The sequence below is a fragment of the Cucurbita moschata genome, unplaced genomic scaffold (genome assembly GCF_002738365.1).
Source record: "Cucurbita moschata cultivar Rifu unplaced genomic scaffold, Cmos_1.0 Cmo_Scf00003, whole genome shotgun sequence".
NCBI lineage: Eukaryota > Viridiplantae > Streptophyta > Magnoliopsida > Cucurbitales > Cucurbitaceae > Cucurbita > Cucurbita moschata.
Genome location: NW_019268519.1, coordinates 830,173 through 853,726, shown reverse-complemented (window position 1 = coordinate 853,726; position 23,554 = coordinate 830,173). Strand labels below are relative to the sequence as shown.

At 37.5% G+C, this 23,554-nt stretch overlaps 6 protein-coding genes and 2 non-coding genes across 8 annotated transcripts; 4 read left to right on the top strand and 4 right to left on the bottom strand.

Moving 5' to 3' along the window:
* Positions 1 to 1,191: 1,191 nt before the first annotated feature.
* On the bottom strand, positions 1,192 to 2,737 carry LOC111441200 (NAC domain-containing protein 100-like). The gene is made up of 3 exons (XM_023078168.1): positions 2,352 to 2,737; positions 2,004 to 2,281; positions 1,192 to 1,925 (listed from the first exon to the last, which is right to left on the bottom strand). The coding sequence occupies exons 1-3, from the start codon at positions 2,539 to 2,541 to the stop codon at positions 1,356 to 1,358; spliced, it is 1,038 nt and encodes a 345-aa protein (XP_022933936.1). The 5' UTR covers positions 2,542 to 2,737; the 3' UTR covers positions 1,192 to 1,355.
* A 4,509-nt stretch (positions 2,738 to 7,246) lies between these two features.
* LOC111440831 (uncharacterized endoplasmic reticulum membrane protein C16E8.02) lies at positions 7,247 to 8,738 on the bottom strand. Its single transcript, XM_023077635.1, has 4 exons — positions 8,239 to 8,738; positions 7,732 to 7,794; positions 7,584 to 7,655; positions 7,247 to 7,493 (listed from the first exon to the last, which is right to left on the bottom strand). Exons 1-4 carry the CDS (start codon positions 8,584 to 8,586, stop codon positions 7,380 to 7,382), a joined length of 597 nt encoding a protein of 198 aa, XP_022933403.1. The 5' UTR covers positions 8,587 to 8,738; the 3' UTR covers positions 7,247 to 7,379.
* Positions 8,739 to 9,073: 335 nt separating this feature from the next.
* Positions 9,074 to 10,537, top strand: LOC111440832 (photosynthetic NDH subunit of subcomplex B 4, chloroplastic). Its single transcript, XM_023077636.1, has 6 exons — positions 9,074 to 9,350; positions 9,440 to 9,475; positions 9,576 to 9,735; positions 9,831 to 9,886; positions 9,968 to 10,039; positions 10,119 to 10,537. The coding sequence occupies exons 1-6, from the start codon at positions 9,249 to 9,251 to the stop codon at positions 10,230 to 10,232; spliced, it is 540 nt and encodes a 179-aa protein (XP_022933404.1). The 5' UTR covers positions 9,074 to 9,248; the 3' UTR covers positions 10,233 to 10,537.
* LOC111441295 lies at positions 10,450 to 10,527 on the bottom strand. The gene has a single exon (XR_002710138.1). It is a non-coding gene; the product is annotated as a small nucleolar RNA snoR122 (small nucleolar RNA).
* A 76-nt stretch (positions 10,538 to 10,613) lies between the features above and the next one.
* On the bottom strand, positions 10,614 to 10,698 carry LOC111441288. Its single transcript, XR_002710131.1, has one exon. It is a non-coding gene; the product is annotated as a small nucleolar RNA R44/J54/Z268 family (small nucleolar RNA).
* A 3,463-nt stretch (positions 10,699 to 14,161) lies between these two features.
* LOC111440830 (expansin-A1-like) lies at positions 14,162 to 15,731 on the top strand. Its single transcript, XM_023077633.1, has 4 exons — positions 14,162 to 14,271; positions 14,352 to 14,488; positions 14,580 to 14,892; positions 14,967 to 15,731. The coding sequence occupies exons 2-4, from the start codon at positions 14,356 to 14,358 to the stop codon at positions 15,271 to 15,273; spliced, it is 753 nt and encodes a 250-aa protein (XP_022933401.1). The 5' UTR covers positions 14,162 to 14,271; positions 14,352 to 14,355; the 3' UTR covers positions 15,274 to 15,731.
* A 1,546-nt stretch (positions 15,732 to 17,277) lies between these two features.
* Positions 17,278 to 18,458, top strand: LOC111441087 (chlorophyll a-b binding protein P4, chloroplastic). The gene is made up of 3 exons (XM_023078005.1): positions 17,278 to 17,521; positions 17,597 to 18,012; positions 18,101 to 18,458. Exons 1-3 carry the CDS (start codon positions 17,316 to 17,318, stop codon positions 18,235 to 18,237), a joined length of 759 nt encoding a protein of 252 aa, XP_022933773.1. The 5' UTR covers positions 17,278 to 17,315; the 3' UTR covers positions 18,238 to 18,458.
* Positions 18,459 to 19,343: 885 nt separating this feature from the next.
* Positions 19,344 to 23,058, top strand: LOC111440950. Its single transcript, XM_023077788.1, has 4 exons — positions 19,344 to 19,779; positions 21,314 to 21,352; positions 22,691 to 22,775; positions 22,864 to 23,058. The coding sequence occupies exons 1-4, from the start codon at positions 19,384 to 19,386 to the stop codon at positions 22,944 to 22,946; spliced, it is 603 nt and encodes a 200-aa protein (XP_022933556.1). The 5' UTR covers positions 19,344 to 19,383; the 3' UTR covers positions 22,947 to 23,058.
* Positions 23,059 to 23,554: the final 496 nt, after the last annotated feature.

Genomic DNA, 23,554 nt, shown 5'->3' with positions numbered 1-23,554 from the left:
AAGTAAAGGGTTTTTTTTTTTAATAAAATGTTGAATATATTCTTATTGTACGAGTAGTCCTCCAACTAGAATGGAATGATCTAAATTATTGGGTTATTGGTCGACAGTGGGCAAGAATTTGGATGCCACCTGGATTGAAGACCGAGTCAACCCACGACACGTCAGACTTTGATTTGCTTCCAATAAAATCTCGTGCAAATTTTTAAAAAATAGGCGACAATGATATTAAAAATATAAAATAAACGACTAGACTATTTTAATGCGACGTCGTACGATTGGATAGGATGGAGTATAAATATTATATTAAGATATTGGTCAAATTTTGAAAGATATGATCCGATGCTGAGAGTGAGATTCATAACAAATCCATAATTCTCCCGGACCAATCATTTGCATCCACTTGTCATTTCCGGTAAATAAGCAGAAGTGGGACCCGCTTACAACGTGGTGACGTGGCTGGTAACAGCCAACGAGTGGGCAAAAGGAGAGTACGTATTTTGACGGCTTGGCGGTGACGCAGCGACGACGTGAACCTTCCCGCCCCGCCCCCAATTGGAAATGGGCAGGTAAAAAAAGTATTGGCCATGCTGACGACGTGTCGATCACTAGAGAAGGGCGTAATTGTAAATGGCCATAGGTAGTGGCGGGCCCCACGCTGAGTCAATCTCCGCCGTTCGTCTTTACTTTTACTTTTTACCCATCTTAATCGGAGCTTATGAACGAATTGGGCAGGGCTGCGGCTTTATATATTGTCAAAATAATAATAGTTTTTTTTTTAATTAAAAAATATAGTATTTATTTATTTTAAAATATATGATTTTTTATAAATTATAAATATTTATCATACAAAAAATATATATATATATATATTGGTAACTAAAGTTACTAACTCCATTTTTTTGTATTAAATCTTTTTTTTCGATTTTTTTATAATCCATTTCGACTCAAAATTAGTTAATTAGACTAATTTAATGCTTATATTTAAAAATGAAAATTTTGGTTTTTAAATTTTTAAATTTTTAATATTGTGTAGACTTTAAAAATTGTTTAATTAGAAGTATAATTAAATTTAAAAACAAAAAATAAGTCAAGTTTTAAAAAAGAAAAAAAAATGGTCAGTTTGCATGAAGGATAATAATATATATTTTTTCTTAATTAAAAAAAGAGACGAAAAATAGACTTGATTTGTTATAAACGCTAAATCCCATAGGACAGAAGATACTATTAAAGAAAAAGAGGTTAGTTATCCACCGACTGAATAACCACAATGATAATATAATAATAATAATAATAATAATAATAATCCCAAATTTCCCATTCGTTATTTCATCTTCAACCTCTCCTGCTTTCCTCTGTTAATTGCAGTAGTTCCAGAAGCCATCAAGGTCAAACGGCGCCATAGAACACGGGGGAGCTTCTTGAGAATTGTCAAACAGCCTTCGACCCATTTCGAGATTCGGAAAAACCGATGAGATTTCGTTGTTTATGTCGGTTGTCAGGCATGTTTCTTGCGAGATGCAGCTGATTTTGTCCCTCTCTGTTTTGAATGGTTCTCTTGGGTTTCCGCCATTGACGGTCTGGAGCAAAGTTCTGAGAAGGGATTGTTGCTCTTGCAAAAGAACACAGTCGGGGAACTGCAGATTTGGCGCTGAATACACGGAATTCGTTTGTGGGTTGGGGATTACAGGGTACGAAGAAGAAGAAGACAAAGAAGCCATTGGTTCGAGCTTTCTTTGAGAATCCATGGCAGTGGAGAAGCAGGGCACGTTACTGACCGTTTGAACATCACGTTTGATTTCTCCTTTAAACGGTGATGAATCTGTTAACGGAGGAAGGATCGAATGGCCAAATTTTGATATCCCAGAGATATCCACCTTTTTCCCGTTTGCATTCTTCTGAAACACTCTGCAAATCACCCACTCGTTCTGCAAATCAAACACCCAAAAATCTCATGAAAGAAACAGAGCAACAAAGAACAAACGAAATTGAGAAGTAATTCATACCTTGGCAGTTTTGGGGAGGTTTAAAGCAGAGAGTTTACCCTCTAATCGATATTCATGCATAACCCAATCAGATTTTTCACCTTTTGGAGCTCTTCCTCTGTAAAAAACCAGAGTTTTCTTCATACCCACAAGCGATTTACCTCTGTAAATATCTTTATCTTTCCCTGTGGCTTTCCAGTAGCCAGATTCAGTAGCTCTGTTCGTCCGCAGGCCAGTTGGGTATTTTCTATCTCTGACACAGAAAAAATACCATTCCTTTTCTCCCATTTTGGCCTTCCCTGAAAAACCCCCAAATCATCAGAGTTGAGAAAATAAAACAGAGGTTAAACAGAGATTAAGGGAGCTTACAAGGCAAATCCCAAGGCTCGGATTTGTTGAGATCGACATCTCCAATGGCTCTGCAAGAGAAAGCGCTGTTCATAACCTTGTCGAAGAGGTAATGGGAAATAAGCTCTTCATCGGTGGGGTGAAAGCGAAAGCCGGGAGGCAATTCCAAGTGATGTTCTTCATTGACAACACTAACTCCATGTCCGGCCATGAGTTCGAGGGTTTAGGACTATGACGAGCAGTTCCAGAGGGTTAAAAGGAGGAAAGAAGAAGGCAAATGAAGGAAGAAACAGAGCAATGGAGAAAGATACGGTTGGGCAAGGAGAGTGGGAAAATAAGAATGTGAAACAGAAGGGCCCTAAATAGTGGGTTTTCAAGACCATCACAAACGTGTTTTCTAAGCAACTAAAGAGAGAGATTTCCACACTCTTATAAAACATGTTTCAATCTTGGCACAATCTGACATTAGTAAGGATTAAGACATGCTTCATCCCCTTCTTTAACCAATATGAAATCTCACAATCTACCTTCTTTGCAATCACATCTCTTAATGTATAACAGTCCAAGGGATAAGACATGTTTCGTTTCTCCCTCTAACTTAACTGGGATGTCTGGCTCTGATACCATTTATAAAAGCTCAAGCCCACTACTAATAAATATTATCGGGTACATTTTTTAGAAATTTATAAAAAGAAAAAGAAAAAAAAAAAGGAAAATTGGGTAGCATAGCCGACCCCTAGGCTAATAGGTATGAATTAGGATGAAGTTTAAAAATGAAAGGAAATGTATATAGACATGAATTTCAAACTTTATATGATTATATAGTAAAATACAAACTCATTTATTCAAATTATCTACCTCTTATTATTATAATTATAATTATTATTCCATTCCCAAACAATTTTGGTGGGACCATCCAACAAATCTCCTTTGTTTTACTAAAATAAAAATTACCCTAAAATCAACCTTGTCTCATTTAATTAAGGAAATGATTTATATTTTGAATATTTATGTTTTGGAGCTATGTTGTACAAATAAATCATAATAGGGATTTTTTTAATTAATTATTATAAAATTTAATAATTATTTAAATTTCAATCATTTTATTTTTCTTTCAAATTGGAATTTCGTGTGTAAATATAATTTTTAAAAAGTTTATAATTATTGGGTGCAAAATGTCAAACAAATAGGTGTGTATTAGTTTGACAAATGATATACACCAAGTCAAATGTCATTTTCAAAGCTTTGATTTTATATAACTTTGGTAAATAGTAAAAAGTCGGTGTTTAAAATTTTTAAATAATAATATTTTAAAATTAAATGTCGTAAATATGAAACATGTTGCAGATCAAATCTGGTGCACACGTGTGGGATTTAATTTGAATGGTCAAAGTTGGGATTTAATTTACCACGTTCCACCGTTGACCATTCTGCTTCAATTTTATACCCTCCTGATCTACGTGGCAGTGCCACCTCTTCCACAATATTTGATTCATGTCATATTTTTCAATCCCAACCTAATAAATTTAATCTTTATAAACCAATCTGACCCTTGAAAGTCCTCTTAGAACGATTCAGATCCATCGCTAGCCGATATTGTCCTTTATGGGCTTTCCCTTTCCGACTTTCCCTCAAGGCTTTAAAACGCGTCTGCTAGGGGATGGTTTCCACACCCTTATAAATGGTGGTTTGTTCTCCTCCCCAACCAATGTGGGACACATTGTGATGTCCTACATTAGTTGGGGAGGAGAACAAACCACCATTTATAAGGGTATGGAAACCTTCTCCTAGTAGACGCGTTTTAAAGCCTTGAAGGGAAGCGCGAAAGAAAAAGCCCATAAAGGACAATATCGGCTAGCGATGGATCTGGGTCGTTACACCTCTAAAGCACTGGAGTCATCCTATACACGAGAAGGGGGTGCACCCTTTCTTTTAAGTGTGCAGATACTAAGAGTAGACTGAGAGAAAGAGGAGAGGTTTAAACACTTTCAATACTGGAACAAGAGCCTCGTCTTCCACACTACCGGATTGTTTTGGGATGCCTCTAATAACCGAGGAATGGTGTTATGCATTCACCTTGTATAAGGATTACATACGCGACTATCGAATCTAAAAAAGAAACAATTTTTTAATATTTTATAAAAGATTTATTTAATTATAAAATGATTAGAATATGAGAATTATGGAATTATCAAATAAATCACATCCCAAAGTTAGGTAATGGTTGAAATAATCAAATATTCAGTGTGTATGGAAACATATTTATTGATATGAGATAATGTTAATTAAATATATGCTTCAAAGATAAAGCTGACCATTGCCTAATTTTAATATAAGCTTTTTTTGTTTTTTTTTTTTATTAATTTTATTTACCCAATCATCTTCTGCCATTTGCTTGTTCCCTTCCAAGTTTGCATGCTTGAAAATGATCAAACATTTGACAGCCTAACTTGGTTTATAATATCATTTTCTTTTGTTATCTAAACTTTATCTTAACTCAAATCGGTAGGTTCAAGCGATAAAGAAAGGCGGTTTTTTTAAATCGAGTGAAGAGAGTTTAGTCGATGTTGATATATGTTATGAACGGACTGTACTGCTAACTCACTGACCACGAAGGCTAATTTATGACTCAACCTACGTATTTGGTATGTAAAGTATACTTTCAAGGATAAATCAGTAAAACTCTTTATCATACCACTAGGATAATGAAAGAATATAATTCTTGACTTTGACCTACAAGTACCCGCTCAAAGTAGGGACCCTACAACGAGAGAAAAAGCTCCTAACTATTGTAAACACTGTTTGCAATGGCTACGAGCTACTATAAGTGTCGTGGCACGAGTATACTAATAGACGAGGAGCTACGAATAGTCACTCTTTTACTTTAAGATATTGTATATAAATAAAGACAAAGATGGGTTAGTCTATGTAAAATATAAAAGCAAGTTAAAGTCTTGTAATGTTTAGTTAAATGATAATTTGACAAAATTTTATTATTAATTTTGTTAAATCAAGAATTAAATAATTATTTTTATTAATAAGCAAGCTTTTAGTTTAAAAAACAGAGAATTAAACACCAAAGATTAATTGAATAAAACATAAATTGTCAAAAAAGATAATTTATTGTAGGTAAAGGCATGATCAATGTGATTAATAAAATAAGTTAGATATGATAATAACATTTATTAAGATTGATTACAACCTTTATTGGCAAAATTCATTTGTCTTTTGTGATATATATTTTAAATCTCTATATCACATTAATACAAATCTAAACGTGTGTTTAAAAGAAAACAATGTCGTGTTTAGTTAGATTGTAAGTATACCAACTTCTCTTATTAAAGGTTAATACTCATATAGTCGGAGTTTTTTTTAGCAGTTTGGTTCGAGGGAGGTTCAACAGTAAGCAAATGAATCAGAAGTCAAGTTATAAAAATGAATCAAAAGTCAAGTTATAGTATTACTCGAGATGAAAAATGACGAGGGAACTTAAATTTTTTGATGAAATTCCCAAACCAGATTTTTAGTATTACGAGGGAACTTAATAGGTATTCTGAAACTTGGCTTTGAATTTCATGCGTATGCGAGGAAAACGCCTATTCATATGCATGGCAAGATTAGAAGACATCAAAACAGCAGGCAACCTGTTCGATGAAATTCCCAAACCAGATTTAGTGGCTTGGAATACAGCCATTCGACTGTCATGTCTCTCTTATGGGCTGTGTACAATGAAGCACTTGCTTGTTTGCAAATGTTGCGCGGAGTGGCGTGGAGACCGATGAAACCATACTAGTTGTGACTGTCTTGGCATGCTCTGCGCTTCATTGATCGACATGTACGCCAAGTGTGGGGCAGTCGAAGACGCGCACAGGATGCAGAGGATGGAACACAATGATGATGGCATTAGCAACGCATGGTGATGCAGAGGATGCACCGACACTATTCTCAAAGATGTTAAGAGAGAAGCTTGAGACTCCTGATGTAACTTTCGTGGGAGTATTATGAGCTTGTATAGCCACTGAGGAAAGGTGGAGGAAGGGAGGAGGCATTTTGATCTTATGGCCAAACACTGAATATCCAACCCACGCTTAAGCACACTATGGATCGGGATATTCTGGGACGAGCTGGGTTTACTGAACAAGCTTATCAGCTGATAAGAAGCATGCCAATGGAGTGCCGTGATATTATATGGAACATTACTCGCTGCCAATTGAGTAAGGAGCCATGTTCTGGAGATAGTCAGATCATAATAGTAATCACGTTCTTGCAAATATGTAAGCAAGCTTTGGTCTATGGAACGGAATGATGAAGATCAGAAAATGAGTGCAATGAAAAAGAGTACAGAAACCACAGCCTGATAATAGTTACTTGGAAGTCAATCCAGAGGAAGATGGAACCAGAAACTGTTGCGAAAGAAATGAAAGTTAATATGAAATCCCACGTCGGTTGGAGATTGGAGAGGGGAACGAAACATTCCTTATAGGTGTGTAAACCTTTCCGAGCATTCTAAAACTTGAGGGGAAGCGTAGAAGTGAAAGCCAAAAAAAACGATATTTGCTAGTGGTGGGCTTGAGCTCTTACAAATGATATCAGAATCAGACATTGGGCGATGTGTCAACGAGGACACTGGGCCACCAAGGGAGTGGATTTTAAAATCCCACCTCGATTGGAGGGGAAACAAATCATTCCTTAATAAATGGTGCAGAAACCTCCCTAGCAAAGGCGTTTTAAAACCTTGAGGAGAAGCCTAAAAAGAAAAGGCAAGAGAGGAAAATATCTACGGGCGTTGGGCTTAAGTTGTTAGAGCATGCATTTGAAGGATCTAGTAAACAAGTAAGTCATCACACCCCATGTTGTCCTCATTCATTTTAGTGTACTCTGACAGACACACTAGTAAAATAGCAAATCAAGGTTGGAAAGCAGAACATGTACAATAATATCATTGATAGATTTTGAAATGTTCATATGAAGTAGTTAGTTTTCACAGTATTTTTACTAAGGGCAACCCAGATCAGACCTTTCTTTTAATCAAAGTCCAGGCAATTCAACCTATGAGAGCTTCTCCTTCTTTTCTTTCCACTCTTTTATATCTGCTTCTATCTTTGCTTGCACACTTGCACTAAAGCCTGGATATGGTTCATATTTGAATAAAGTTTGAAGAACCTGCAACCAACCAAAAGGAACAACGAAGCTACTTCATTATCCACACTAATAAACAACCCTCAGAAGATGAGAAAACCAGACAAAGAATACCTCCAAAAACACAAAGAATGGAGCCATTAGAAAGGCTTGTGCAAGATTGTCCAACAAAGCCGGTGCACGTTTCTAATGAAAAATGCAAATTAAATTAAGATTCAAGAACAGACGCAATCAATTTGTCAAGATGAGTGATCTGTCTAACCTCAAACACTCCATGGCCTATAAACTGGTTTGTCCAACAGAACAGCTGAGCAGCCAGTACCACCTGATATACAACAAAAAATGAATTAGGTTAGCGTATGAAGTATGCAGCATTCCTAATGTCCTGAAATCGTTTTCAAACTCTCAAGGACTAAATGGCCTTGAAATTTTGGTGAGGCTAAGGATCTGTCATAAATAAAGAACTATTATGATTATCAACCAACTGGTCAGGCAATAAAAGCTCCTTCCATGCGCAGCAATATCAACCCCAAGTGCCATTTGACATGGCCCCAACTTGCTGCCACTTAGATGTCAAAACTTTAACACATCGTCCAAATCCAACCAGATTAGATTAGATTACAAGCTTATAGTGATTGTAAGCAGAGGCAAATAAAAACCCATCAAGGAAATTTCAAGGAAGAAACTTCAGTGCACTCAATAGTAATAAACACACAAATTTACTACAAGAACCTGGAGTTAAATTGAAGAAGAGAAAGTGGGAATTTACCTTCCAAGTCTGGGAATAACCAAGTCTATTGGAGATGAAGCTTGCTCCAACCCAACAGACGAAACAAAGCAAAGCGGCCATGGACCCTGCTCTCTTATCGAAGATCACATAAGATGCAGCATAGATTAAAGTGAAAAGAAATCCGAAGTTCAAAACTAGGCCATGATCAAACCCACAAGGGGATTTAGGAATCGTATAGAAAGAAGGGGTGAAATACAAATACATGAGAGTGGTGAAGAAAATCGGCCAAACAAACAGGACATGGATGAAAATGTTGACTGGGTTGCTGTGATAAGCGCCATAGAAGGCGAAGTGCCTTTCCAGATCAAAAAATGCAGTCTTCCCCATGGAATTTTGGGGGAAAATAGACAACCCCAATACGAAACGATTGCTGGAAAATGTTCTCAGAAGAGGGAAGGCGTGCAAAGGGAGATAACCGAATAGATTATGAGGGTTAGACAATTGTTGAAGGATGTGTTTATTGGGGCCATTAATAATTCGAAAAGGTGACCTAGAGTGGAGTAATTGGGGTGGTTAACATAAAAAATGGACCAAATTATGGAACGGTCCTTCTAATCTATTAGTTTACATAATGAGAATAAATGTGCGTGATGCAGATGCAAAGAAAAATTTGGTGGTATCGGTTCAACTGTATGTGAAGGAACGTTTGGGACAAAAGAAAAATAAAAAATAGGGAAGAAGAAAAAGAAACACATGGTAAGGCAGAACATAACCATTTTACATTGGCCTTTGCAGGGTGACCCGTGTTACTGGCCCAAGGCTCTTAACTCCAATTTAATATTTGACGAACCTTAACGACACGTCCCGTCGCCCTAAATTGGACCAATATGACGAATTAGGGGAAGTGGATCAAAGGGATTTCTCGTCTATGACAATTATGCAGAACAGGGAAAGTGTGGATAGAAATGGATCCCTTATCCATTCTTTCTTCTCCATGAAGAATAAGTTTACAAAACCCAGGTAAAGATACATTATTTTCTTCTGCAATAATGGCTAAGGCTATCGCAGGCTTCAGCATTATCAAACAAACCCTGTATAGCTCCTCTAATCTCCACCCACACAAATCGACCCACATCCCATTTTCGACACTGGTATGTATGCTAATCCTTTATCCTTTCGTCTCAAAACTCTTATCCATTTTAATGTGCTGGATTTGACCACTTTATTACAATTCATGCAGCTTCCAAACTCCGGAGTTTTCAGCCATCGACAACTTGTAAGTAGCTCTTGATTCTCACATTCAATGGTTAGGAAAAACGGGTTTTCTTTCGCCTAATATTTGTTAGTTCATTCATATCCTTTTGTGCAATAAATAGACTGAAGGTTCAAAGCGCCAAAGAGGGTCTCTAGGGAGAGTAAATGCTTTCCCAGATTGGCCACTTATGGCAGTTCTAGTTGATCACTTGGACGGCCAAAGAGACCTTGTTACCCACAAATCCATAGTGCATCTTAGTGATGAAGCTATCAAGAATGTCTGTAAGTGTTTGATTATACTGACATTTCTATAGATCGCATGTAAAAATTAGTAATATTGAAAACTAACCTTCATTTTAACCATTGGTTAATGTCAGATAGTCTTTACATCATGTTCACTTGTTGGGGATGTCTGTTCTTTGGTTCCATGAAGGTAACCATATCTTTAGTTTCATTCTGCTTGGGTTACGTAAAACAAAACTTTTGTCTCAGGCCTTCAAGGTTATGTTTTTAGGATCCATACTATGATTCAGAGGTGTACAGAAAAGATGGAGGCGATGGAACAGGACATTGGGTCTATGAGAAGGTGAATTATCCAACTCTTGAGCAATGACACCATAATTTTCACTCAATTATTATGACGAAGTTTTTATCTGATATTGCAGCAAGAGGACATTGAAGAAGCAGCAAGAGCAGAGCTATGGAGGGAGGAGCTGATTGAGGAGATCGAACAGAAGGTTGGAGGACTTCGAGAATTGGAAGAAGCTGGAAAGAAATAAGAGGCAAACGAGAAGTTGGGCATCAATTTATGTTCTTAACACAGCATATTCATTATGCGTATAAAATCAAAAGCCTAGGGCTTGATGGAAATACTCTACGGTTGTGTTTCAGTAACAATCTCACAGTTCTTTCCCAGTAGAACAGGGAACAAAATGTAAATCAGCAGAAACCATCGAAAACGTAGAAAACATCAGTTCTTTCTTTATCCAAAGAATTTGCCTCAGAGGTAGTGACAATTTGTATTATCATCACTCTTGTATCTGGTAATACGTGCAATTCAATACATCACAGGCAAATTTCCAGATTACAAAGATTTCGGTTAAAAAAAGAGTGAAAGAACAAGGAAATTAGAAGAGAAGAAATGAAAATCATAGGTCGTAAGAGCATCAGAGAGATTCCCAACAGACGATCATCATTCTCAAGCTGAGTACTGATGTCCCTGTCTGTTTCATCGTCACTTGCTCAATTGATCCAAAAGAAAAATCTTAAAGAAAATACGAAAAGAAGAATCATCAAATCTCGACGAAATGAAAAACACAATAGAACAAGTTCCATGAAAAGGCAAAGCCTCAATGCTTCAGATTAAGTTCATTTCACAGAAACAAATCCGAAAACATGAAGACGACGTGAGAAGGAATCACAACAACGACAAAAAATTAAGGATTGATTCAAGTGAAAGAAGAAGCAAGATAATGGATTGATATCAAGAATGGAACTTCCAAGGGAATGAAAATGCAGTTAAATATGAGACGAATTGAGCTAGGGTTTCCAATACGGCGTTCAACAATCACGACCGATGATCAAACGAAGCGAACATGGATTTCGACGGTCCAATATGAAATCTACAGCCCAATAACGAGGCCCATTATCTGTTCTGGATCCATTGGTTGTATTTAATTCAATTTTATTAAATTAAATAATTATATTTAATTTAAAAAAAAAAAAAAAATAGAACAAGTTAATTAAACTTTAAAAATCTCATGTTTATTAAGTTATTATCGCTAACCACTCTTAAGTTATGTGTATTTATTTTTAAGAAGATAGTCACATTTCAATTTTATACACAGTTGAATGTACGAGAGAGAAATTTTAAGAATTTTTATATGATAAGGTTGGTAGTATAGGCTTAACCTAACATCTTTCAATCGACTCGTCACGTTGATATACACATGTAACACGATCCGTTTTGAAGAGAAAACTCGATCTATTCATGTTTATCTTTATTGTTCGAAAGATTACAAAAGAAAAGACGAGAGTTGTTTTGTTTTGTTTTGTATTTTGGTAGGTAGAAAGAATCTTTGGGAAAGAGTTGATGAAAGGTGGTGTGATATGGTAGTTTGAAAAGTTAGATATGAAAGAGGGTTTACATTGAAAGAGGGGTTGGGAGAATTGGTGTCAGACAGAAATGTTAAAAGGGGTTTTGGTTTGTAGTTTAGGTTCTGTGTCCATCAAAATGTATCTCTACTCTGAAACTCACAAAATCAAGTCACCAAAACAGAAGAGATGATAAGATAGGACAACAGTGGAGCACAGGCTGTGGACACTTTGTTTTCTGCACACAACACAGCTGCACTCCAACACACCCCATTACTCGCTTCCAAGAAAATGTTGTTCATGTTAGACGAACACGACTCTCCACAATGGTATGATATTGTCCACTTTGAGCATAAGCTCTCATGGCTTTGCGTCTCATACCAATGGAGAGAGTATTCTTTATTTATAAACTCATGATCCTTCCCTAAATTAGCCGATGTGGGACTTTCATCATCCAATACTTCAAACTATCACAAGATGTTGTAATTCATAATGTTTTTCTTTTGCCAATGACAAAGTTTCTTTGCACTTTCGTGTAGTTTATACTGCACGTTTTAAAATCATTAAACTTGACATGAGAACCTAACCGGTTGTTGAAAGACAAAAGCTTGAATATGTTCTCCTATGAGAACGCAGTCGATCCCGTCTCTTCTCGAACCTAACGTGGCGGTTTTCCATCATATGACTTTTTATCTATAGATGGAGTCATTACCGAGAAGCTCGTAGAGAGATCGAACTCAACATTATAGCACATAAAAGCATAGATAAGGAGATAAGGGAAGGGAAGGTGGTGAAAATAATTGGAGAAAGAAAGCAAAAGTTGTTACAGATATGAAGAGTGAAGTGGAAGGAATGACCTGTAATTTCATAAACAAATGGATGGTAAAGCTAAAGCCAAGGAGACTCCCACGACACTAAACCCTAAACTAATACTCATTAAAGTATAATTAAACAAAATTAAGTGTTAATCTTATAATTAACTACGAATTAATTATGGAATTGTTGTTTGGAAGGCAACGACAAACACAGCTGCATGCATGACATCATCCACGTGTAGTGAGTGTTAGAGAAACCTTTCCGATGATGTTAAACGACAAGTTTTTTCATTGGAGGGTTCATGTCGTTTCTTCATGCAATGCTCCAAAGTCCAAACACAACATTAGGGTTTTACTAAAGTTGTTCTTGTTGTTACCATTTGAATTGGATATGTTTTGAAGATCCAATCAGATGTTGACACGAGAGAGACAGCATAGTAAAGTGAAAGGGGAATGATTCTTGTAATTGTTTGTTCATGTTGATGGAATATAATACCCTAAGCCCACTTCGAGTAGATATTGTCTGTTTTAGCTTGTTACTTATAGTCATACGCGTTACAACTTTAAAACACATCTATTAAGGAGAGGTTTCGATACCTTATAAAAAATACGTATCACTATCAGTCATACAATTTTAAAATGCAATTGTTTGGATGAGGTTTCAACACCCTTATAAAAAAAAATACTTCGTTTCTCTTTTCAACCCATATGGAATTTCACAATCCACCCACTTATGAGGAGGGCCCAGCATCGTTTCTGACACACCTCCGGTGTTTATCTCTAATATCATGGGATCTCACAATATACCCCTTGGGAGGAGGGCTTAGCATCCTCTCTGGCCCACAGGCTCTTATACTATTTGTAACAACTCAAGTCCACCGGTAACAAATATTGTCTGTTTTGGTCCGTTACATATCACTATTAGTCTTACGGCTACTAGAGAGAGGTTTCTACACCATTGTTTTCTTTTAACCAATGCCAGACCTCACATGAAAATAATGATACAACCTTTTAGTTTTGATAATGGATTCACCCAATTGTTTGTGAAACTTAGTTAGCTTGCACGGGTTTCAAAAACATTAGAATTTAGTCACTAGACATTAGTTTTTAGGGTTCAAACAGCTCTATTTTAGTCGAACCTAATGCAGCCCTTTTTTAATGAAAAGAATAAGGTAGGTTGCATCATGGTGTCCAAATTGATAGCCTTTCTTTCCATGTTTTAAATTGATTTTGGCTCCACGGACCGAACAGTGCACACATCTAAATTTTTGAATGGAGTCCTACGTGAACTTCCTTTTTGCTTTCCCATGCCCGAATGCTTAAGCATATATTCAAACAGCACGCCCACACAGCTAATGCTTTACAACCAAGAAATGATACAAAAAAAAGGCCCAAAAGGAAGGGTTGAAGTCCTTTTAAGAGGGAAGGACTAACAAATGAAGCGAAGGATATGGCATTCTCAAAGTAAAGGGTATGGGCATAGCATTAGCTGCGCAATTAACTGTCTCTAACTGTCGTTAAAGCGAAAAGTTGACCACTTTTTTGGGTCTCTAAACGCTGTTAATTGTTGGAAGGTAAGAGTTGTTAACCATGTTTATGGCCACAAAGTGATGGAACTCCTTGAACAATACTTCAGAAACCACGTGGTTTCATGAAAAGTTGTTATCCCCCACCATAGACAGCAACCGTCTGGACATGGCAGTTTGAGGGGCCCCCACACGTCGGTTATTTGCTGTGGCGTTGGGTAAAGCAATCGCCAAATAACGTTTCTGGTCTCTCCAGTTTCTCTATATATGCCCCACCTTCCTCCCCTGCCCTCCCCAACGAAACCCTTCTGCCTTCTTTGCCTCTTTTTTGTTCTTTTTTCTCTCAGGCATTTTCACAAACAGGTTGTGGATCATTTGAAGAGGTCAGTTAATCTCTCTATTTCCCAACTTTTTAGGGTGATTTAGAGTTTTTCTTTCGAGGGGTTTACTGTTTTTTGTGTAGTTAAATGGCGTTTCTTGGACCTCTCTTGGTGGGTCTTCTACTCTCTTTGGGATGTCATTCTGTTCGTGCCAACAATGGAGGTTGGATTGATGCCCACGCTACGTTCTACGGTGGGGGCGACGCGGCTGGCACAATGGGTACGTAAAAAAATCAAAACTTTCTACAATTTGAACACATTTTTACGAAACCCACAAGTTGAAACTAGTTTTTTTTTCTGGGTTTTTGCAGGAGGAGCTTGTGGCTATGGGAACCTGTACAGCCAAGGGTATGGAACGAACACAGCGGCATTAAGCACAGCCCTGTTCAACAATGGGCTGAGCTGTGGTGCTTGCTTTGAAATCAAGTGCGTAAATGATCCAAAATGGTGTCTTCCAAACTCCATTGTTGTCACTGCCACAAACTTCTGCCCACCAAACAATGCACTCCCCAACAACGCCGGCGGCTGGTGCAATCCTCCCCAGCACCATTTCGACCTCTCCCAGCCCGTCTTCCAGCAAATCGCTCAATTCAAAGCAGGCGTCGTCCCAGTGGCTTACAGAAGGTATGAATACACGCCCTTCTAGACTAATTCGTTCAATGCTGAACTCAAAAGCTGAATCGAATATGCAAATGCAGGGTGTCTTGTCAGAAGAAAGGAGGCATGAGATTCACAATAAACGGCCATTCGTACTTCAATTTAGTTCTTGTAACGAACGTTGGTGGAGGTGGGGATGTTCATGGGGTATGGATCAAAGGGTCGAAAACAGGGTGGGAAGCAATGTCGAGGAACTGGGGGCAGAACTGGCAGAGCAATTCATATCTGAATGGACAGAGCCTGTCGTTCAAAGTGCTCACCGGAGATGGCCGGACGGTGATATCCAATAACGTAGCACCAGCTGGGTGGAGCTTTGGTCAGACTTATAGTGGGCTTCAGTTCCCATGAACGGGAAGAAAAAAACAGAACAGAACAGAACAGATGCGTTCCTGTTTTTTCTTTTTCTTGTTACTTTATAGGAAACTGTGTTAAAAAATAGGTGTTTTTGGAATGGGCACTGCTTTTAATGTGTTCTTCCAGTGTGGTCTGTGGTTTAGAATTAGTAGTTTAGAGGGAGTTTGTTTGAATATATTATTATGTGGGGTTTGGGTCTGGTCTTGGGGTGGTTCTGCTGTGTGTGTGTTTTAAGGCAATGGCAGAGAGAGAGAGAGAGAGAGTGAGAGGATACTGGCAGCGGTAGGCATTTGACACCCGCCACCTTGTTTCTTGTGTTAGCTTAGACCTGTGTGGGGTTTATAATATTAGTTTAGTGTGAGGTTGTTTGTTGGTTCTGTTGTTTGTTGGTTCAGTTGTTTTCTTCTTTGTTTTTCTGCTTATATCTTAAGTATATGTAAGTTTGTGTTAAATGAGATGTTGAACTTATAAACAACATATAAATAAGGGACTTGTTAAATATAAATTAGTTCGATCCTCTACTTGACAAGCGATGAGACCAAAAAGTTGGTATTTGGGCCAATTCGAGACCTTTTCTACCGAGATTTGATATAGTCTTTAAAGATCCATAGTTTTTGGTTAAGAGGTTGAAGGTTATTGAAGGTAAACGGAGATCATGTTGCTAATGTGAGATCCCACGTCGTTGGATAGAGAATGAAACATTTGTTATAAGGGTGTGAAAACCTCTCTCTAGTAGACGCGTTTTAAAACTGTGAGGTTGACGACGATATGTAGTGGGCTAAAGCGGAGAATATCTACTAGCGGTGGCTTGAACTATTACAAATGGTATCAGAACTAGACACAGGGCGGTGTGTTAGCGAGTATATTGGACTCCCAAGGGGTGGATTGTGAGATCCTACATCGATTGAAGAGGGGATCTTTCACATTTTAAAATCGTGAGGCTGACAACGATATGTAATGGACTAAAGTAGACAATATCTACTAGACTGTTACTGATTCTTTTCCGAAAATTTGAGAAATTACAGAAACTTTGATGGATCATATCCCCTCAGTTTCTAAATTTGGATAAGGATTTAAAATATAAGTTGACACTTGATTGCATAAATTGTTAATATGTATTCAACTTCTCCCTACCCAAGATTATATACTGTTGTTATTACTCTCTTACTTGCTTATAATAACGTCTCTTTCAAAAATCTCTCTATGCTCTCGTTTTCTAAAACTTTCTTATTAAATCGAGGCAAGAGACTCGAGCATACGTGGCCGTAGGCGACGTAAGAACAAATTAGCTTAGCTCACTTGTCGTTGGAAAGTGAGTGCCGCACAATCGTAAATTCGCTGTCATCAAGAATGCGATTGCAGTTTTGGTAGCATGTGATAGCAAGAATCCATGTTACCCTAATTTAGAATCCACCGGTGTCGAGATAATATTCCCACCTTGGGCTTTGCCTTGGGTCATTGGGTTCTATGGGCTTCAAATGCGTTGTCTAGCCCAACTTTGAGGCCCAACTTTGATCCTGGGCCGACGAAACTTCGAAAATATAATCTCAAGCCCAATTAGACTAGAGAATAGAGATAAAAAAAATTTAAAGATAAAAAAATATTTTCAATCATAAACATTTAATATTTAATATATAAAACTACTTTGTTGGTGAGCTTAAGACAGTGGTGTGGAGTTGAGATTTCTTCTGATGAAAGAGCCAGCTGTCGATCTCAGATTGGAAAGCCACGATTCCACGTGGGTATATTTCCACAATCGTATCTCTTGAAGAACACCCTCCACGTAGGACAGAGATGGCCCCACAGTATCATAATCCATCCAATGAAAACATAGAAACATATTGAAGATATTACTCAAAAGGATAAAGCGATAAGCCCCATCGTTTCCTTGACCGTTAGATACCTGAGAATCTTGTCGATCCACCGTCGGATCTGAAGAGCGAACGAGAACCACAAACACGGCGTTGAAGCGAAGTTACAAAGGCCTGCAATATCCATTTTCTTCCTCAACCCCAAGAAAAGATCATTAAGGAGAAATGGCCACCGTCACCACTCAAGCTTCCGCCGCCGTTTTCCGGCCATTCGCCTCCCGATCGAGGTTCCTTACTGGGTCTTTCGGTAAACTCCACCGCGAGCTGTCGGTTAAACCGGTGGCTGCTTCGCCGTCTTCATCGTTCAAGGTTGAAGCCAAGAAGGGAGAGTGGTTGCCTGGTCTGCCATCTCCGGCGTACTTAAATGGCAGGTAATGCCATAAACATAAATTTAGCTCCTTTTATATTCAGATTCGTAATAATTTAATCCTTCGCGTAAAATGCAGTCTTGCCGGCGACAACGGATTCGACCCACTGGGTCTAGCGGAGGACCCAGAGAATTTGAGGTGGTTCGTGCAAGCGGAGCTCGTGAACGGGCGGTGGGCGATGCTGGGTGTGGCCGGAATGCTTCTGCCGGAGGTTTTCACGAAGATCGGAATCATCAACGCGCCTCAATGGTACGACGCCGGAAAAGCAGAGTACTTCGCGTCGTCTTCCACTCTGTTCGTGATCGAGTTCATCCTGTTCCATTACGTCGAAATCCGGAGATGGCAGGACATTAAAAACCCAGGAAGCGTGAACCAAGACCCCATTTTCAAGCAATACAGTTTGCCCCCAAATGAAGTGGGGTACCCTGGTGGCATTTTCAACCCCCTGAACTTCGCTCCCACTCTTGAAGCCAAAGAGAAGGAAATCGCCAATGGTAAGATCTTCAAAAAGAAAACCCAGATTTTATATGTTGATCTTAGAGGCTGTGGCTTACGATGCTGTGAATTGGGTTTTTGGTACAGGGAGGCTCGCAATGTTGGCGTTTTTGGGGTTCATCGTGCAACATAATGTGACCGGAAAGGGGCCATTTGAGAACCTTTTGCAGCACATTTCTGACCCATGGCACAACACCATTGTCCAGACATTCGGTGGCAACTAAATTTGGGTTTGAAGGTTGTTGTTGAAATGAACTTGAAAAGAATTGTTTTGAGAGAGTGTGTTGCAATGGGGAATGTGGATATCCGTGTACAGGGGGTGGGCTTGGATGTTGTTGTTTAAATGACATGATCATGATCCTTCACTCATGAATTGGGGTATCACCTCCTTCAACAACATTCATCTTTTTAATATTCAAATCAACTTTGGGGATATTACACTCGAGCTTGGCAGTACGAATTTGAGGCGTAGCTGATATTAATATTTTGTCCAAATACTCTAATGGTATGTTAAGGTGTCAAATTGAGTAAGAGTGAGTTTCATGTCTATGCATGGGCGAGTTCAATTCTTTATAAGGAATTTCTTGAGGATTAGTTTGTCAAATTATTACCTCGAGCCCAAAAAAACAGCTTGAATTCCATTGTCAGCGAACACGTAGGTTGACTCTATTGTTCATTAAGGCACATGTTGAATTTGTTGCAACTAAATGTCACAACCAAAATGCTATGATACCAATAGTTATAGTGGAAACGGAAACAAAATCGATCGTACTCAAACGCTCACACGAATAGTAATTAAATAAAGAGATACAAAGATTTACATGGTTCTTAGAGAAGAAATTCCCTTACATCCACGGGCAAATCCCTGTAATCAAAGTATTTACAAGTGTATGTCTCATACTACAAAATCTCTATTACAAATTTTTTTTTCAATTGTGTTCAGACAAATACAAAATAATAATGGATTCATATCTCAAAATAATACTAGTCTAAATCTTTATATAGACATAATAATATTAATATTATATATAATTCAAGATGATTCGGGTATGAAATAAACCAAATGAAAAGCATTTTTTTCGACTTAAGAAAAATTTGAATGGCTTTTTTAAAGTTTAAAATTATTTTTTATTTTAGAGTACAAAATGTAGATATATATATATATATATATTTATATTTATTGGTTAATTTAGTTGCACAAAGAAATTAAAAAAAGATGATGAAAAATATTTATAAAGTCGATTTTTTTTGGGGTGGGGGGGGAATTATTCAATAATCCTTAGACGACACGTCGTTTAACAAGTGAAACGAAACAAGGGCCACTTACCATTATTACCGCTCAAATTATCCGCCAACGACCGAATGATGAGATGAGGTCGAGCAAAGAATCGAAGAAGAAAACTCGCCCCTCATCACCGCTTAGGGACCGAACCAGTCCTTCAAAGAGGTTCGAATCGAGGCGTCATGGGTCTCACTCATCGAGGCTCAGCCCCTCTACTTCCCTTCTGGACCGTGACCTTGTCACCAGCGAAGCCAATCTCCTCGGAGACCTAAAACTCTCTCCCGATGACTCAGTTTCAGACTACAATCCCCGGAGCTTTCCTTACAGTGTGAAGCAGCAATGTTGGGATAAGGCCGAGAAGATTAAAGGAAGGGACCCAGATCGGTGGCGCCGAGATGCTCTTGGTAACACTGTTTTCCGAAAGCTTGTTGGCTGCCCCGGTTGTCTTTGTCATGACTATGATCATATTTTGCCTTACTCTAAGGTACTTCCCCTTATCGATTCTACTCTTTACTCCAGATGTTTCGTTGGTATTCCTCTTTTATTTTATTTTATTATTATTATTATTTTTTTTTTTGGCGTTTCTTGTATTTTGTTGAGTATGGGACTGGATTGTTGTGAAGTGCTTTGTGTTTGCTATCGTAATGTAGGCTGTATGATGGAAATGAGCAAGAACCTTTTATAGTTGCTTATTAGAGACATGGTTATGGTCATTGTTGGGAGGGAGTCCCACATGGGTCATCAAGGGAATGATCGTGGGACTATAGCCTTTTGGGAAGACCAAAATAAAGCTATGAGAGCTATTGCTCAAAGTGGACAATATCATACCGTTGTGAATTTATGTGATTCCTAACATGGTATTAGAGTCATGCCCTTAACTTAGCAATGTTAATAGAATCCTCAATTGTTGAACAAAGAATTGTGAGCCTTGAAGGTGTAGTCAAAAGTGACTCAAGTGTTGAACAAAGGGTGTACTTTATTCGAGGGTTCTAGAAAAAGGAGTCAAGCCTCGATTAAGTGGAGGCTGTTCGAGGGCTACATAGGCTTTAATGGAGGCTCTATGGTGTACTTTGTCCGAGGGGAGGATCGTGAGGATTGTTGGGTGGGAGACCCACATGGGCTAATTAAGGGGATGATCATGAATACATCTCCATTAGTATGAGATTTTTTGGGAAGACCAAAAGCAAAGCCACGAGAGCTAATGCTCAAAGTGGATAATATCATTATGGAGGATCATGATTCCTAACGGGTCATATTACTTTCAATTCTACTTGAGTGTGCTCTTGGTTTTGTATATTTGACTTGAGTGTGCTCTTGGTTTTGTATATTTGACTTGTTGGTGGGTTCTGCTTTCTACATTATGGATTTGGCTGTCATTTTGCTGTCATTTTAATGTATTGCGACCTGAAAATATTTCATTTCCAGTTTTATTTAGATTATCACATGTACATGATGTATTTACTCAATTGCTTAGAATTACAGTATTGAACTTTTGATGTTATTAAATGGTTGTGGAATTCTGTCTGTTATAATCTTCTCTTCTATCGGACCCAGGAGATTTATGCACAAATATTGCTTTCATGCTTATTTCTTCCTAAGTTTTCTTGCACTTTACCGAGCTATAACATAGGAAAATGACATACTAATTGGTCTAAAAGCTTATACGAGTGGAAGCTTAGAATTTGCAACTAAATGTGTTAAGAGAAGAATGGTACTGTCAATTAAGTAAGCATGAACTTCTTTGTGGCTTACAAATTTTAAAGGGGGTTTGGGGTCTCCTCATCCAAGCCCAAACTGAGTATATGACTAAGATGACTATTCCGTCATTCATCCCTCGAGTATCACTTTATTTTTCCTTTCTCTCCTTTTTTTCCCCTTTTTTCTTTTGAAAAGTTGAGTATCAGATTCTGAGAGGCTACTTGTTAAGAAGTCAATTTTGGCATGTATGTTTCTTTCTAAATTCTGTTACTGTTTTGCGTTACTCTTGAGAGATTGAGTTTGAATATTTCAAATTGCAGGGAGGAAAAAGCACACTGGAAAATTGTCAGGTTTTGCAGGTAATAGTCCTAATGACTTTCCCTTATGCCATCCAAACTTCATTTAGTACCATACTCAACCTTCGCTTAGTTTAAGCATCATATACTTGAAATTGATTAGTTTAGGCATTATTCCTTCAAACTAATTGGACTAAGAGAGTATTATATTTAAGAGGACAGAAATGTTATTGTGCATGTTTAGGAATGAAGAAATAATTAAGATTCTGGGAGTTTCTTTGGTAGCTACTGGTTGTTATGATGCTTAATAATGTGTGAGGTGCTGATACAAAGAAGTTCTTAATGCTTAGTTGACTGTGCTTAACCTGGTATCTGTCTTTTAAAGAGTTTACTATAGTGAGTTACTTGCTAGGTTATAATTTAAATTCTCTATTCAGATATTCTATCTACCATGTGTTAGAGAACACCCCCCCTTTTTTTTCACTTGGGTGTTGTTTATTTCTAAGGACTCGATTTACATTCTTGTAAAGTCGGGGTGTTACTGATCTGGGACGGAAGCACGATCACATAGCATTCTGGCTAATACACTTACTGTGCATTTAGATTAACTTTCTAAGTAATTTTAGAGGGAAAAAAAAGTGTAATATATATTTAAAAATTAATGTAAGGTGCTTGAATTTGATTATCGAAAAGTGATTGTAAGTAATTGATCGGGAATTACTTTATTGTTTTTTGACATTTGTAGAATCACTTTTAGATATAGTGCAAGAAAACAAACTTGATTATAATCACTTATTAAGAAAATGTAACCAAACACCCAAAGATTTTAATTAAATTTCTTAGAATGAGTGTTCTAAGAAAGATTTCTTTTAAATACATTTATACCACAATCATTAAAATGTTTAAATACCTTCTGGAATATCATTGCTAATGCTAGGAGTCGAGAAGCACGTATACTTTAGTTTTGCTAGCATTAGTATGTTTGTGTTCGACACATGTTGGACACTTGGACACGTATTAAACAGTTAGCACAATAGATATATATACATATCGAACACTTTTAAGTATCCTAAATAGACACATGACAGTTAGTACAAAAGTAGTAAATTTTGAGAGTAAAATACATCAAACTTTTGTTAAGCATATAAATGCATAATTTATTGACTTTGGATTTCTTTCTTGTATAAAAATGATATATATTTTAATAAACGTGTCCTAGAGGACGTGTTCTTGTTCTAGTTTTTAAAAAATGATTTGTCACCGTATCTGTCATATATGAATCTGTATCCGTGCTTATTAGGCTAGGAGTGAGTGGTTTTTAGAAGGAAAGAAAAGAAAAAAACATTACTTCCAAGAAAGAATTCTTATTTTCGTTTGATGACTGTATCATCTACAATTTAGGCAACTGTTAATCGATCGAAGGGAAACCGTACTGAACTTTCAAGAGCAGAACTAATTCAGAAAAGCTCTTACTGCCGGGTTTCAGGTACACTACTTTTGTTTAACTGCAATAGATTATGATTTTACACCTTGGTAATGGTATCATATGGCCAATTGGTTTAAATCACTTACAGGTCGAGACATGGACCTTCTTGAACTGTCTGCCTATGGCAATGTACATCGTGGACAAGACCCAGGAGGGTGCAGAATTCAGTGACTCATCGAGTTATTATATTATTATCTTGAGTAGAATTGATTCCAGTGCGATACATGGGAACTTAACAATAAAAGATTGAAATGATAAAAGTAGGGAATTTTTCTTATGTTCTTATTCCATTCCTTTATGCGTATCGGGTATGAACGAATTGCGTATGCAAACGAGTTCGTTTATTTCATAGTAACATGTTTGATTTGTGTAGATCCTATGATTGAAGGGTTAAGAAGGGCATCATATGGGAAAAGAAAGAAGTGAAAGAAAAGGCAGAGTATGTGCAAGCTGTGAATGCATTTGTCAAGTTAAAATTCTTAGCAATCCCACTGTGAGGCAGGAAATACATTGGGTGTTCCTTTCCTCTCATTCTTTGCGTAATGGGGAAGTGATGCTTCACACCCCATACCCACCCTTCTTCTTGTGGTTCAATCAAAATGATAAGAACAGTAAGAAACCAGTTCATTAAGTAACTTTGACCTTTTCGAATAATTTTTTCATCATTTTTTAATCTTATTTTTATCGATATTTCTAATTGGATAAATTCTAATTTGGTTCTCGACTCTATTTAGATTTTATTTTGGTCCCTAAAATTTTAATGGGTCAAAAAGTTTATA

What these genes read in the sequence shown, in the direction of transcription:
- LOC111440832 (XM_023077636.1), top strand. Translation starts at nt 9,249, where the DNA reads ATGGCTAAGGCTATCGCAGGCTTCAGCATTATCAAACAAACCCTGTAT. An exon ending in ACATCCCATTTTCGACACTG is followed by an intron (nt 9,351 to 9,439) that starts GTATGTATGCTA and finishes CAATTCATGCAG; the next exon opens with CTTCCAAACTCCGGAGTTTT. An exon ending in TGAAGCTATCAAGAATGTCT is followed by an intron (nt 9,736 to 9,830) that starts GTAAGTGTTTGA and finishes GGTTAATGTCAG; the next exon opens with ATAGTCTTTACATCATGTTC.
- LOC111441200 (XM_023078168.1), bottom strand. Translation starts at nt 2,541, where the DNA reads ATGGCCGGACATGGAGTTAGTGTTGTCAATGAAGAACATCACTTGGAA. An exon ending in CGAGCCTTGGGATTTGCCTT is followed by an intron (nt 2,282 to 2,351) that starts GTAAGCTCCCTT and finishes GGGGTTTTTCAG; the next exon opens with GGAAGGCCAAAATGGGAGAA. An exon ending in ACCTCCCCAAAACTGCCAAG is followed by an intron (nt 1,926 to 2,003) that starts GTATGAATTACT and finishes TTTGATTTGCAG; the next exon opens with AACGAGTGGGTGATTTGCAG.
- LOC111440950 (XM_023077788.1), top strand. Translation starts at nt 19,384, where the DNA reads ATGAGGTCGAGCAAAGAATCGAAGAAGAAAACTCGCCCCTCATCACCG. An exon ending in ATATTTTGCCTTACTCTAAG is followed by an intron (nt 19,780 to 21,313) that starts GTACTTCCCCTT and finishes TTCAAATTGCAG; the next exon opens with GGAGGAAAAAGCACACTGGA. An exon ending in AAAATTGTCAGGTTTTGCAG is followed by an intron (nt 21,353 to 22,690) that starts GTAATAGTCCTA and finishes TCTACAATTTAG; the next exon opens with GCAACTGTTAATCGATCGAA.
- LOC111441087 (XM_023078005.1), top strand. Translation starts at nt 17,316, where the DNA reads ATGGCCACCGTCACCACTCAAGCTTCCGCCGCCGTTTTCCGGCCATTC. An exon ending in CCGGCGTACTTAAATGGCAG is followed by an intron (nt 17,522 to 17,596) that starts GTAATGCCATAA and finishes CGTAAAATGCAG; the next exon opens with TCTTGCCGGCGACAACGGAT. An exon ending in AGAGAAGGAAATCGCCAATG is followed by an intron (nt 18,013 to 18,100) that starts GTAAGATCTTCA and finishes TTTTTGGTACAG; the next exon opens with GGAGGCTCGCAATGTTGGCG.
- LOC111440831 (XM_023077635.1), bottom strand. Translation starts at nt 8,586, where the DNA reads ATGGGGAAGACTGCATTTTTTGATCTGGAAAGGCACTTCGCCTTCTAT. An exon ending in GTTATTCCCAGACTTGGAAG is followed by an intron (nt 7,795 to 8,238) that starts GTAAATTCCCAC and finishes GTTGTATATCAG; the next exon opens with GTGGTACTGGCTGCTCAGCT. An exon ending in CATTCTTTGTGTTTTTGGAG is followed by an intron (nt 7,494 to 7,583) that starts GTATTCTTTGTC and finishes GGTTGGTTGCAG; the next exon opens with GTTCTTCAAACTTTATTCAA.
- LOC111440830 (XM_023077633.1), top strand. Translation starts at nt 14,356, where the DNA reads ATGGCGTTTCTTGGACCTCTCTTGGTGGGTCTTCTACTCTCTTTGGGA. An exon ending in CGACGCGGCTGGCACAATGG is followed by an intron (nt 14,489 to 14,579) that starts GTACGTAAAAAA and finishes GGGTTTTTGCAG; the next exon opens with GAGGAGCTTGTGGCTATGGG. An exon ending in GTCCCAGTGGCTTACAGAAG is followed by an intron (nt 14,893 to 14,966) that starts GTATGAATACAC and finishes ATGCAAATGCAG; the next exon opens with GGTGTCTTGTCAGAAGAAAG.